Source organism: Poecilia formosa, unplaced genomic scaffold, assembly GCF_000485575.1.
Source record: "Poecilia formosa unplaced genomic scaffold, Poecilia_formosa-5.1.2 Scaffold449, whole genome shotgun sequence".
In the NCBI taxonomy this organism is placed as follows: domain Eukaryota; kingdom Metazoa; phylum Chordata; class Actinopteri; order Cyprinodontiformes; family Poeciliidae; genus Poecilia; species Poecilia formosa.
In genome coordinates, this window is record NW_006800388.1 from 395,994 (window position 1) to 410,075 (window position 14,082).

At 48.3% G+C, this 14,082-nt stretch overlaps 1 protein-coding gene across 1 annotated transcript in view; it reads left to right on the forward strand.

Annotated features, from left to right (window-relative positions):
- The window catches only part of elmo3 (engulfment and cell motility 3), an 18,816-nt gene that overhangs the window by 2,021 nt on the left and 2,713 nt on the right, over nucleotides 1-14,082 (forward strand). Inside the window, exons 2-16 of the mRNA XM_007577656.2 lie at nucleotides 3,464-3,572; nucleotides 4,040-4,080; nucleotides 5,948-6,017; nucleotides 6,335-6,385; nucleotides 6,831-7,000; nucleotides 7,810-7,909; nucleotides 7,987-8,138; nucleotides 8,212-8,290; nucleotides 8,805-8,855; nucleotides 9,200-9,322; nucleotides 9,529-9,651; nucleotides 9,724-9,828; nucleotides 9,898-10,006; nucleotides 10,597-10,733; nucleotides 13,670-13,833. Of these exons, the coding sequence (XP_007577718.1) occupies nucleotides 3,495-3,572; nucleotides 4,040-4,080; nucleotides 5,948-6,017; nucleotides 6,335-6,385; nucleotides 6,831-7,000; nucleotides 7,810-7,909; nucleotides 7,987-8,138; nucleotides 8,212-8,290; nucleotides 8,805-8,855; nucleotides 9,200-9,322; nucleotides 9,529-9,651; nucleotides 9,724-9,828; nucleotides 9,898-10,006; nucleotides 10,597-10,733; nucleotides 13,670-13,833 (1,553 nt within the window). The 5' untranslated portion in view covers nucleotides 3,464-3,494. The remainder of the gene's footprint in view (nucleotides 1-3,463; nucleotides 3,573-4,039; nucleotides 4,081-5,947; nucleotides 6,018-6,334; nucleotides 6,386-6,830; nucleotides 7,001-7,809; nucleotides 7,910-7,986; nucleotides 8,139-8,211; nucleotides 8,291-8,804; nucleotides 8,856-9,199; nucleotides 9,323-9,528; nucleotides 9,652-9,723; nucleotides 9,829-9,897; nucleotides 10,007-10,596; nucleotides 10,734-13,669; nucleotides 13,834-14,082) is intronic.

Here is a 14,082-nt window from a genome sequence, read left to right on the forward strand (position 1 = left end):
CTGGTCCTGGCTCTGGCTCTGGTCCTGGTTCTGGTCCTGGCTCTGGTCCTGGCTCTGGTCCTGGCTCTGGTCCTGGCTCTGGTCCTGGCTCTGGTCCTGGTCCTGGCTCTGGTCCTGGCTCTGGTCCTGGCTCTGGTCCTGGCTCTGGTCCTGGCTCTGGTTCTGGTTCTGGTCCTGGGTCCAGTCAGTCCATCCCGGACTGTAGAATGAGCCAGAAATGATCTTCACAACAACAGCAAGCTCACACACACACACACACACACACACACACACACACACACACAGAGCGGTCCGGTTGGTTCAGTCTGAGCAGACCCAGTGATGATGGACCGGGTCGGGTCCACAGACACCCAGCCGGAGCTCCTCCCTCCTGCAGCCGGGTCAGAACCAGAACTTTTGAGAGTGAGTGAGAGAGAGACCGAGTGTGTGTATGTGTGTGTGTGTTAGGTTTTCTCAGTTTTACTCACAGAACCAGAAATAGAGAAAAACAGGAACTGGTTCTGATGGGTTCATTCTGAAAGTGATAGCTGCCTCTGCTGAGGCGCTACCGGGTCGGTTCTGACTGCTGAGTCGGTCCCAGTAGAACCAGCAGAACCAGTGGCTGACTCTGTGGGTTGGATCAGTACAGAGCGGGTCCAGTTAGTTCCTGTGTGGTTCACAGTCACAGAAGGTTCTGGTTCTGCCCGACCTCCCAGAGTGAAGTGTGTGTGTGTGTGTGTGTGTGTGTGTGTGTTTTCCTGTAATTGCTAACTCTATAGGACCACTTTCACAACATTTACCAACAGAGTGAGGACATTTCCTGGTCCTCACTTCTTTTCCAGTTCTACTGGTTTGATTTAGAAAATGGGTGAGTTAAGTTCTACAGTCATGGCCAAAAGTTGAGAATGACACAAATATTATATTTTCACATGATCTGCTGCCCTCTCGTTTTCATGCGTGTATGTCAGATGTTTTCATCACATACAGAAATACAATTGCAATCATATTATGAGTAACAAAAGCTTTTACTGACAGAATGAGTTAATGCAGCAAGTCAGTATTTGCAGTGTTGACCCCTCTTCTTCAGTACCTCTGCAGTTCTCCCTGCCATGCTCTCAGTCAACTTCTGGACCAAATCCTGACTGATAGCAGTCCATTCTTGCACAATCAATGCTGCATTTTGTCAGAATTCCCAGGTTTTTGTTTGTCCACCCGTCTCTTGATGATTGACCACAAGTTTTCAATGGGATTAAGATCTGGGGAGTTTCCAGGCCATGGACCCAAAATCTCTCTGTTTTGTTCCCTGAGCCAGTTAGTTATCACCTTTGCTTCATGGCAAGGTGCTCCATCATGCTGGAAAAGGCATTGTTCATCACCAAACTGCTTTTGGACGGTTGGGAGAAGTTGCTCTCAGAGGACATTCTGGTACCATTCTTTATTCATGGATGTGTTTTTAGGCCAGACTGAGAGAGAGCCGACTCCCTTGGCTGAGAAGCAACCCCACACATGAATGGTTTCAGGATGCTCTACAGTTGGCATGAGACGAGACTGGTGCTAGCGCTCACCTCGTCTTCTCCGAACAAGCTGTTTCCAGATGTCCCGAACAATCGGAAAGGGGATTCATCAGAGAAAATGACTTTACCCCAGTCCTCAGCAGTCCACTCCCTGTACCTTTTGCAGAATATCAGTCTGTCCCTGATGTTTTTCCTGGAGAGAAGTGGCTTCTTTGCTGCCCTCCTTGAGACCAGGCCTTGCTCCAAGAGTCTCCACCTCACAGTGCGTCCAGATGCACTCACACCTGCCTGCTGCCATTCCTGAGCAAGCTCTGCACTGCTGGTAGCCCGATCCCGCAGCTGAAACACTTTTAAGAGTCGGTCCTGGCGCTTGCTGGTCTTTCTTGGCGCCCTGGAGCCTTTTTGGCAACAATGGAGCCTCTCTCCTTGACGTTCTTGATGATGCGATAGATTGTTGACTGAGGTGAATCTTTCTAGCTGCTCTTCCCTGTTGGGCCATTTTTGTGCAGTGCAATGATGACTGCACGTGTTTCTTTAGAGATAACCATGGTTCACAGAAGGGAAACAGTGATGCCAAGCACCAGCCTCTTTTTAAAGTGTCCAGTGGTGTCATTCTTACTTAATCATGACAGACTGATCTCCAGCCCTGTCCTCATCAACACCCACACCTGTGTTAATGGAGCAATCACTGAAACGATGTTAGCTGGTCCTTTTAAGGCAGGGCTGCAATGAAGTTGAAATGTGTTTTGGGGGATAAAGTTCATTTTCTAGGCAAATATTGACTTTGCAGTTAATTGCTGTTAAGCTGATCACTCTTTACAACATTCTGCAGTTTATGCAGATTGCCATTATAAAAACTGAAGCAGTAGACTTTGTAAATATTAACATTTGAATCATTCTCAAAAGTTTTGGCCATGACTGTAGTTCTGGTTAGGACTGGACTGGTTCTGGTTCTTGTTGGGGAAAATTGTCTGGGTTAGGCATCCAGTTACTAAAATGAATGGAAGTCGATATAAAGTCCAGAAGTCCATCAATCTAATATCAACAGGGCTGCACCGATTGCAGTTTTCTAGCCGATCGTCGATCTTAAAAAAAACGCCTGACCTACCCTTTCTGATTTTGGCTGATACCAAATTTTTTTGTCTGAAATGTCGCTAAATATAGCAAAAAGGTCGCTGAGTTGGCAACAGTGGGGTTACTATGGTTACTGCAAACATGCAGACTTGACCTGGTGGGCGGGGCTAAAATGGTTTTAATTGCACTGATTGAACAGATTAAAGTTGTTCTTCCATGTTTGACCAAATCTGTGAAACTGTAGGAGTATTTAATACATTAATAATTCTGAACATTTATGTCTGCATTTAAAAAAGAAACGTTTAAGTCATTTCAGCTGTTTTGGATTGATATCAATACTAATCGTCAGATATCGGAAGTGAAAGCAGTGGATTGGTGCATCGCTAACAGAGTCCTCACTTTGGTTAGAAAGTGCACCAGTTGCAGTTTTCTGGCCAATGCCAATTTTTCTTGTCTGAGATGTTGCTCAACATAGCAAGTAAGTTGTTGAGTTGGCAACAGTGTAGTCACTGTTGTTGATTGTAAACGTGCAGACATAACTTGGAGCGTCAGTCAAACCTTTCTCACTGGAGACCAAACAGGACAGTGGTTGATTCTTAGACCTTTGCCAAGCTAGATAGGACCAGTGGACAAGATCGGCTTCACATGTAGAAATCGGCCGATCTCCCAAAATTAAGGAGATCGGCACCAATAAATCAGTGCACCCTTAGTTAGAAGTCCAAGCCAGAAATGGTCTTCACAACAACAGCAAGCTCATACACACACACACACACACACACACAGAGCGGTCCGGTTGGTTCAGTCTGAGCAGACCCAGTGATGATGGACCGGGTCGGGTCCACACACACAGCCTGTGCCGTCTCATCTCATCATGTCCGTCTCCGTTTCTCCTCCAGGTTGCGAGGCGTGCAGAGCGTAGCGGCCATCATGCCGCAGCAGAAGGACATTGTGAGGATCGCCATCCAGATGCCCGGGGCGTTACCGCAGCTCATCCAGCTGGACCAGGTAGCCTCCGTCCGCCATGTTGGCGTCTCACCGAGCCCAGCCGGGTTCACAGGGTGTGAATACTTTCGGCCGTAGAGTTTGACCAGCAGGTCAGAGTCTGCCGTCTCCTGATTGGCTGCTAGACCTGGACTCACTTCAGGGGATCTAGGCCTCACGATGTCATCAGTCTTCCTGATGACATCATCAGGAAGACTGATGATGACTGATGAACCCCTGTTTGGTTCTGCTGTGTTGGACCAGACGACACGTCAAGAACCTGCAGGACAGGTGGAGAACCGCCAGTCCAGATGAGGTCTGATTCATCTCTAATCCAGAATAATCTGGATGGGCTGGACAGCAGCTCAGTCTGGGTTTGTTTGCATCTGAGCCGGTTCTGAGTAGAACGGGTCGGGCTGTGTGAGGTCCTCCTCTGGTGGCGGTGACGTTTTACATGCTGAAGGTTCTGACTGGTTCTGTTGTGCTTGCAGAAAAAGCCTCTGTCTGCGGTCATCAAGGAGGTCTGTGACAGGTAAGTTCTGTTCTGCTCCGGTTCTAACCTCTTTGACTTTGAATAATAATAATAAAAATATTCTAAAGCAGATGTCACCCGACTGAAATCTGCATCTAGTTTTTACCTGGAAAACGTCGAATCAACGTGAGACACAGACAGACGGTTCAGATTGACTAAACTCTGACTTCAGCTGCATGTGCAGTAATCTGGATTATGAATATAAATCTGGATTACTTCATGGAAGTCAGTGATGATGGTTTACAGTTTTGGGGCACCAGAGTGTCAGAGCTGGAACCTTGAGCTCATTGGTTCATGATGTAGCAGATGGAACTGGCCAGACACTTGATCAAGTTTTGTTATTGTTATTGCACATAATAAACAAACAAACTGCTTCGTAAATAATAATAAATTCCATCTGCAGGTATGCTACGGAAGCATTTAACTCCCAAAACCAGAAAATAAAATCAGAAGCGGTAACGAGAAAGTTTCCTCGTTATAACGAGTTTTATATCTCGTTAAAACTTCTGTTTGCACAGAAGTGCTAACAAGAAAAAAACGTTGTTTATAAAGCAAAAAATGCTTTAATATGCAGGGTTTCCCCAGTGTAATATAAGCCTGGTGGCCCGCCATGCTTTACTAGCTGCGTTGGCTCTGGTTGAGCAGCTCTACGTGAACCGCAGGAATAACTTGTCGTCTTTCTTTCAGCGGGTTGAGGGAGCGGTGAGAATGATTTATATCTGTGATTATGCAGCGTTTCCATCTCAACTCGCTGCCCAGCGTGTGGCGCTGTCTGCCCTGTAAAGTTCATGTCTGTGTCCCGGTTGGTCGGAGCGTTAGCGGCTAACGAACCAGCGCTAACCTCATCATGCAGGTCCAGCCCGGTGAGGAGCTTTAGCCTCGCCTCGATGTCACACTTTACGCTGGTTTTAGATTATTTCAGTTTTATTTTTAGCATTTTTCCGGTTACACGATGTACCAACCCAGATTAACTCGTCCTGCAGGGCCGGTCCAAGGCTGATGAGGCCTGGAGCAGAATCTGACTGAGGGGCCCCATCAGCAGCTCTAACTGTGTTGGATTTAATCTGGGAGAGGAGGAGGAGTTTAACTGGCCAACATAAAAACAATCAGTTATCATCCAGTTTACTTTTGTGTTTGTGGGCAAACAGCTCAAACTCAAAGATTAAACTCAGCATCAGATTGTTGCTATGGTAACAAAAAACAATCTAACTATGAATATTGTTGTTTGAACTTTTACAAAGTAAATTTGCCAGCTCCTTTAAATCTTACATTTAAGTGTTAATTAAAAGTCTTTTAATTTATGCTGAAACCATTAAATCAAATTCAGCAGCATTGATCATCTCAATAAACAAATGTTACATTTATGAATCTGTGTTAAAATATCAGCATTTATGGCCCCTGAAGCCCTGGGGGCCCGATGGAGCCGCTGAGTTAGTTTGGATTAAACAGAAGTGCAAATAATTGATATTCATTTTAATTGTATTTTTTAAACTGTTTTTAAGACTAGTTCTGGGTTTAAATATTTCTCTGGCCATGTTTTCCTCCAACATGTAATTACCCAGTAATATTTTTACATTTCCTGTCAACTTAACATCTTTTAATACAGAAACATGGCGGACGGCCCGCTGGGCTGAGCAGGTTCTCTGGGGGAAATTTGTCATAACGTAAAAGTTTCAGGTTAATGATTTGTCTAGTTTTAATCCGTCTTTTCTCGCTCCAACACGTTACAGCATAATAACAGGAACAGTTCTCATTAAAATGAGAACTTGTTTTTTGCTGTTGTGAGATGTAGAACTGTTCTAGTCTTAATGGTTCCTGGTATCTGAGCGTTGGTAGATGAAGGCGCTGACATTGTGTTCGTCCTCAGCTGGAACCTTCCGGGTCCCGAGAACTACGCCCTGCAGTACGATGGAGTCCAGATGTACATCACCGAGTCGGTCAGTCTCACCGCAGCGCCAACATGGCCGCCTCCTCTGACTGACAAAGGTTTACTCCTCATCATCATCAGACCAGCTGACTCCAACAGCATGAGATGATGATGATGATGATGATGCTACAGCTGGAGGAACAAGCGGGTTTCTGCTGGCAGATGTTCCTGGTTCTGGACTGAATCTGTGGATCCGACCAGAAGTTTCTGTTCTGGAGCTGCTGGAACATCTGCAGTGAAGAAACTTCCTGACTGAGACTTTAGCTTTTATTTCATTCTAAAAATTATTTTAGTTCTCCGGTTAAACGCTGTGCTCTGTGCTTCCAGAACCGCCTGGACATCAAGAACGGCTGCATCCTGCGTCTGACCAAAGCCCCGGTGAGTCTGCCGCCACCTGACTCCGGCTTTCTGAACTAATTCTGGAGAATCTGACCAGTAATCTGGAAAGGTGATCAGTGATCTGAAGAACCAGATAGGTTCCGTCACCACTGGTCCTGTTCTGGTGGATCTGATGGTTCTGGTGGTCCCGGTTGGTTCTGGTGGTTCTGTTCTCCTCAGTCTCAGAAGTCAGCAAACAGTTTTGGTCAGGAAAAGGTCGGATTTTCTAATCAGTTTAATCCAGTCCAGAGTCCGACCCAGATTCCCCAAGAAGAGTGACGGATTAGGAGGCCCGGCATTCAGAACCTCCTGTGAACGGATCGGATCAGAACCGTAGCTGCATAGCATTAGAACCAGAACCTGGTGATCCAGGTGTGGAGGCGCACATGGCTGGAGCTCCTCCCACACGCTGACCTCCATCCTGGTGTCCTGTGTTTGACCTCAGGGTCGCTGTGCCGACGACCTTCACAAGGGCATCCAGAGCTCGGACGGCGGCGTGCGCTGCGACTCGCTGAAGGAGCTGGCGAGCGTCTCGCGGGACGTGACCTTCGCTCAGGAGTTCATCAACCTGGATGGACACAACCTGCTGGTCAAGATAGTGGAGGACTCCAGAGAGTGAGTATGAACGTAATCTGACGACATCTCAGAACCAGGATCCTCACCTGGACCAGAACCACTCCAACAGAACACCAACAACAGGTGGTCCAGAAGAATCAGAACCAGGCCAGAGGTCAGGGTTCAAGACAGGAACCACCACTGATCCAGAGGAACAGTGGTGGAACCAGAGGAACCTACCTCAGACTGACCAAAAGCTTCCTGATGATCCCAAAGACTTTTGGGAAATATCCTGAGGGCTGAAGAGACAGAACTGGACCTGATGGACGGTTCTGAACCTGTTTCATCTGGTTCTGACCATCGATTATACCTCACTGGACTGAACAGCGCCTGTTGGCTGCTATAGTTAGCTGCTACAGCTAGTCTGTCTTTAACTATAGTTAGCCTGTTAGCCACTATAGTTAGCCTGTTAGCCACTATAGCTAGCCTGTTAGCCACTATAGCTAGCCTGTTAGCCACTATAGTTAGCCTGTTAGCCACTATAGCTAGCCTGTTAGCCACTATAGCTAGCCTGTTAGCCACTATAGTTAGCCTGTTAGCCACTATAGCTAGCCTGTTAGCCACTATAGCTAGCCTGTTAGCCACTATAGCTAACCTGTTAGCCATCATGACCAAAGGTTATGCAGCAGGATGGGATCCAACACATGGCATAATGTTGTGGATGTCCTAGTCAAAGTTGGGACTTTTTCTGATGGGAAACTCAAATGAAATGAGCTCAGAAGGTTAAAGGTCATCCACGGTGACTTTAGAGACTCATGAAGTCCTGATCTCACAGGAAGTGATGTCATCACTAACTGTGTTTGTTGCAGGAGCAACCAGATCATGACTCACACGCTGACCAGCTTCACGGAGCTGATGGATCACGGCATCGTTTCCTGGGAGAACCTGTCCGCCGTCTTCATCAAGAAGGTTCTTAATCCTCCCCCCCCCCCACTACTCCTCCCCTCCCCACTCCTCCTCCCCCTGACCGTCTCTCCTCCCGTCAGATTGCCGGTTTCGTCAACTCCTCGTCCACAGACGTGTCCATGCAGCAGGTGTCCCTGGACATCCTGGAGAACATGGTTCTGAGCAGCCGCCAGCTGTTCCTGCAGGTCAAGCAGGAGGTCACCATGGAGAGGCTGGTCGCCCACCTGCAGGTGTAAGTGGAACCGGGCCGGTTCTGACCCGGCAGGAAGTTCTGCCCCTGACTCTTTCTCTCTCTGGTGCTTCAGGGCGAACCAGCAGATCCAGACCAAAGCCATGGCTCTGCTCATGGCCTTACTGCAGGCGGCTGAGGACGCAGACAGACAGGTACCGGTACCGCTCCACTCTCATCCGGGTCACACATCCACACTGGTACAAATGACGTTCATGTAAATATTAACGATACATTTGGATGATTTAATATGAATAAGTTTCTCCCTCCACTCAACTTTCCTTTAATATGCTGGGTGAGAACAGAACATTTCTCTATGGGAAACACGGGGATCTGATTTTCAGGTTTTTTATTGAATTCCTCAAGTAAAAAAACTTTTATTGTTGAAATGAAAAGTGTTGATGGGCTTCCTGGTTCTGATCCATTTGACGCTGCAGTAAACGTTGCTGATTGGCTGGATGGTTTCCCTCCAGGCTGACTCAGGTTTTCTGCTGAGGAACGGAGCGGTTTGGACCCGGTCGGCCCATCTCTGCCGGCCTTCTGTCCCTTGTTGTCCTCAGACAACAGTTGCTCTTTTCATTCTCTGGTTCTGTCTGTTCAGAGGCTGCTGCCCCCTGCTGGCAGGAGGCATCTCTGCGCCATAGTCACACGTCTCTTCTTCTGTTCCAGGAAATGTTTGCCTTCCTGAACAAGAAGAACGTCCGTCAGTACATCTATAAGGTGAGACGCTCCGCCGTCCCCAGCTCCCTCACATGAGGACGGACACTGGGGGACCCGTCCTCCAGTGTCCCGTCCTCCAGTGACCCGTCTTCCAGTGTCCCGTCTTCCAGTGACCCGTCCTCCAGTGTCCTGTCCTCCAGTGACCCGTCCTCCAGTGTCCCGTCTTCCAGTGTCCCGTCCTCCAGTGTCCCGTCCTCCAGTGTCCCGTCTTCCAGTGTCCCGTCTTCCAGTGACCCGTCCTCCAGTGTCCCGTCCTCCAGTGTCCCGTCTTCCAGTGACCCGTCTTCCAGTGTCCCGTCCTCCAGTGTCCCGTCCTCCAGTGTCCCGTCTCTGTTTGTGTCCAGGACATCATCCTGAGCTCCAGTCCGGTCCAGGATGAGATGGCCCACCACCTCTACGTCCTTCAGTCAGTCACACTGAACCACTTGGAGACGCGCATGAGGACGCCATTGGACTGCTACTGCCAGGTGGGACACCGCCGTCTGTCCGTATGACTGTCCATAAGTTCATGCTGAACATCTTCATTTTTGTTTTGACAAAAAGACCCAAAATTGGCAGAAAAACTGATTTTATGGCCCTTTTCTTGTTTAGAACTGAAGCTTTGTTTTAAAGTGTCCATGCAGAACTTTTCAGAACCGGTTCCACTTCTTGTTTCTGTGGTTTGTGTCTTCAGGAGCAGCGGGATGCGCTGCACGGCCTGCGCCAGGCGGCGTTCGAGACGGACAGCGAGAACAGCCTGAGCAACGAGCGCCGCCGCTCGCTCTGCGCCAAGGAGTTCAAGAAGCTGGGCTTCTCTGTAAGGTCCCGCTTCTGCTCTGACTCGGTTCTGACCCGGTTCTGTTATCTCATTACTTCCTGATTGTTCCAGAACAACAGCAACCCGGGTCAGGACCTGGTGCGGACGCCTCCTGGTCTGCTGGCTCTGGACACCATGTTTTACTTTGCGACTCGCTATCCGGACGCCTACAGCAGGGTGAGTGCCTGGCCTGCTGAGGATGATGATGATGATGTCATAGCTGTTAATTTGCTGCTTTTGTTGCAGTTCGTCCTGGAGAACAGCAGCAGGGAGGACAAACACGAGTGTCCCTTTGCCCGCAGCAGCATCCAGCTCACACTCATCCTCTGTGAGATCCTGCGCATCGGAGACCCCCGTAAGTTGCAGCGCTTCAATGCAACTCGCAGCAAATTGCTGTAAAGTGCTGCGACGCGCTGCGACGAGCTGCAAAGCGCTGCGACGCGCTGCGACGCGCTGCAAAGGGCTGCGACGAGCTGCAAAGGGCTGCGACGAGCTGCAAAGCGCTGCGACGAGCTGCGACGAGCTGCAAAGCGCTGCGACGAGCTGCAAAGGGCTGCGACGAGCTGCAAAGCGCTGCGACGCGCTGCAAAGGGCTGCGACGAGCTGCAAAGGCTGCGACGAGCTGCAAAGCGCTGCGACGAGCTGCAAAGCGCTGCGACGAGCTGCAAAGCGCTGCGACGAGCTGCAAAGCGCTGCGACGCGCTGCAAAGCGCTGCGACGCGCTGCAAAGCGCTGCGACGCGCTACAAATGCTGCGACGAGCTGCAAAGCGCTGCGACGAGCTGCAAAGCGCTGCGACGAGCTGCAAAGGGCTGCGACGAGCTGCAAAGCGCTGCGACGCGCAGCAAAGCGCTGCGACGCGCTGCAAAGGGCTGCGATGCGCTGCAAATGGCTGCGACCACCTGCAGCTCTGTCCGTCCTAACCTCCGGCCCGTTGTGTCCGCAGCCTCGGAGACGGGCTCCAGCTTCCACCCCATCTTCTTCAGCCAGGACCGGCTGCTGGAGGAGCTGTTCTGCGTCTGCATCCAGCTGCTCAACAAGACCTGGAAGGAGATGCGCGCCACGCAGGAAGACTTCGACAAGGTCAGACACGCAGCTGCACCAGAGGCTGCAGACCTGATATTCAACTCCGGTCCGCTTTAACCCATCTCCAGTCCATCTGCCTGGAAACTCTGGTTTGTCTGTTGAGGTGTGAATTCTAAGCTAACTCTGGTCCTCCAAAACCTCAGTCTGGGTTCGGTTGAAGCAAACTTTGGTTCAGTTTGAATATGAACGCCAAGCGGACTGGAGACCGCTCCAAAAGCAAGAAGTGGACCACAATGCACAGCATTCTGGGTAAATACAACCAAAGCTAACCTGCTAGCCTGGTGCTAGCAGCAGAAATGGCTCCTGGTCTTTAGCTAAAGACTAAAGAGAAATCCGAAGTCCACCTCGCTGCAGCAAACAGGAAGGGGCGGGACGGACCTCTGTCAGTCTCTTACCTTATTTGGAAATGGGACCATTGCACTCTGGAAGTGAAGGGGGCGCTATTTCCTATATTCCTTCCATTTTTAATTTCTTTTGAAATCTGTGATATATCTTAATTTTTAAGAAGAATTTTCACTCTCTATGTTTTTTAACTTTTCTCTCTTATTTACTTCAGCACAGCTCAGTTTTTAACAAGTTCTGTAGTTTTCAGTTTACTTCTAAATCTGCTCCTTAGTTGCATCTTTTCGGGGTCTACTACTGCCTCTAGTGGCGTGGGGGTGGTAACACAACTACTCTAATTACATCACTAAATGAGAATACCACAAAGTCTTTATTATTTACTATTAATTCTGGCATTACTGGAACAGTAAAAGATAAAGTCCCTCACAAAAGAACATACCTTTTCATTTTCTTAAGGAAGTAGAGCTAATTAAAGGACATAAACAAGACCTGGAAGTGGTTCCAGTTTCACTCGATGGCCAACCTGTTGAAACTGTGGCAAATTTTAAATACCTCGAGTCGTTCCTGGACAGTCAGCTCAACTTTGCTGAAAACACTGACTGTATCTGTAGAGTAGAGTCTGAAGATAAGATATAAGGTAGAGTCTCAGAGACTTAAAAGGGGTGCTAGTTGGAAAAATACGGTGTTTTTTAAGATAATTTATCTTTTACTGTGCCAGTAATGCCAGAATTAATAATAAATAATAAAGACTTTGTGGTGTTCTGATTTAGTAATGTAATTAGATTAGTTGTGTTACCGCCCCCACGCCACTAGAGGCAGTAGCAGGTCTGAAAAGATGTGACTAAGGAGCAGATTTAGAAGTATGCCATTAGCTACAGAACTTTAAAAATGTGAACTGCGCTGAAGAAAATAAGAGAGAAGTTCAAATACACGCTGAGAGTGAAACTCCTTCCTAAAGGTGAAAATATATCACAGATTTCAAAAGAAAATAAAAATGGGAGTATAGAAAATAGCGCCCCCTTCACTTCCGGAGTGCAATGGTCCCACTTCCAAATAAGGTACTGACAGCGGTCCGTCCCGCCCCTTCCTGTTTGCTGCAGCGAGGTCCTTCTCAGAAATCCTCCAACCGCTAAAATCTGACGCCTCCATCTTGTTTCCATCTGGTGAAGAAGGAAGTTGCTCTCGGTGTCTTCAGTGGTTCTTGGTGCAGCGCCCCCACAGGCCAGGAGGGGAACAGGCTGGTTTGACTCAGAACCACAGCAGAGAGGATAAAGCGGCTTTAGGCCGGACAAATGGAAACATGCAGAGGGGCAGAAAGAACCTGGGAATCAGCAGGAACACAATAAACCAAGAGGTCACATCTGGAAGAGCCTGTAAATCTGGAAAAGAATCATGTTTATGTATTTTCAGATCTGGAGAAGAAAATGGATAAAGGAGAAAATGATGATCTTCAGAGTTTATTCCCGTCTAAAACCTCCATCCATCCGTCAGCGGTTGGTCCAGGTTTCACATGTGAACCTCTACAAAGTTCTTCTACACAATAGTAATAAACTAGCGACCCTCAGGATGAACTGAAACAGAAAAATGTGTTGGAACCAAGAGATCGTAGCAAAAACCAGAAGAAAAAAACCATTTCATTAACTGAAGTAAAAATAAAAACTTTACATTTAAAAAAAAAACTGGAAATAACTGGAATGAACTGCTCAGTGGCTCCAGACCGCTCCGCTCCGCTCCGGTCCGGTCCGGTACGTCGCCCCTTCTGCAGGTCAGATCAGATCTGACCTCTGATCAGACTCGGTCACTCCAGGCTGAACGGTTCTGGTACTGGGTCGGGTTCTGATGAGGAGGAATGAGAGCAGCAGACTGGAGATCACTGATTCTGTTGCGAGTTCAGCTGATGTTTACAGATTTGAAATGTCAGAACCAGAACCTGACCTGGAGCCTTTCTGGGGTTTTAAAAAGTCCAAAAAGGATTTTTTTAAATCTGGATGTTAGATTTTAGCCGGATGTTCTGCAAACGCCTGCAGCTCGGTGGATGGTTTCCATCAACTTTTCATTATTTTGAAGATTCGTATTAGAAAAGTTTGATTTAAACAATAAAATTCAAAATAATTTTATCTTCAGGTGATTTCTGGCTTTTCAAACGAAAACATATTTACAGAAGTTCTGACTGCTGGTCGGAGCCTTACCAGAGGCACCGAACTCTACTTCCTGTTTGTTACTTCCCGTTTATCGCAGCCATGCGAAGCGGGAACATCCTTCTGGTTTATTGGCTCCGACTGGGCCGGTTCCAGTCCGGATCCAGACTGGAACCGGCCCAGTCTGTCAATCATTGACTGGAGATTTTAAAGAGAAGACGAGGTTTTCATGGCCACAATTATTCATACCCCTGGGAGATTTATTTAAAATCAACCAACATATTTGTTTCTGAAATTAGGTGGATTTTTCTCTAAAGATAATAAAACGACGTAAAATTATGATTATTATAATTTCATAATCCAAATAATAATTTCAGAAATAATTTGCTATTCACAGGTCTGTACTTTAACTGGACCGCTCCAGAACATCGTGTGCCCCGTTTGTCTGTCCAGGTGATGCAGGTGGTGAAGGAGCAGATCACCCGGACGCTGGCCAGCAAGCCCACATCGCTGGAGCTGTTCAAGAACAAAGTCAACGCGCTCAACTACAGCGAGATCCTGAAACTGCGGCAGACGGAGCGGCTGCACCAGGAGGAGACGCTGGCGCCGCCAGTCCTGTCAGTCCCCGCAGCATCACACCGGATCATCAGGCCACGGCGTCACACCACATCATCAGGCTGCAGCGTCACACTGCAGCGTCACACCACGGCATCAGGCTGCAGCGTCACACCACGGCGTCACACCGTAGCATCAGGCCACGGCGTCACACAGCATCATCAGGCTGCAGCGTCACACTGCAGCGTCACACCACGGCATCAGGCTGCAGCGTCACACCACGGCGTCACACCGTAGCATCAGGCCACGGC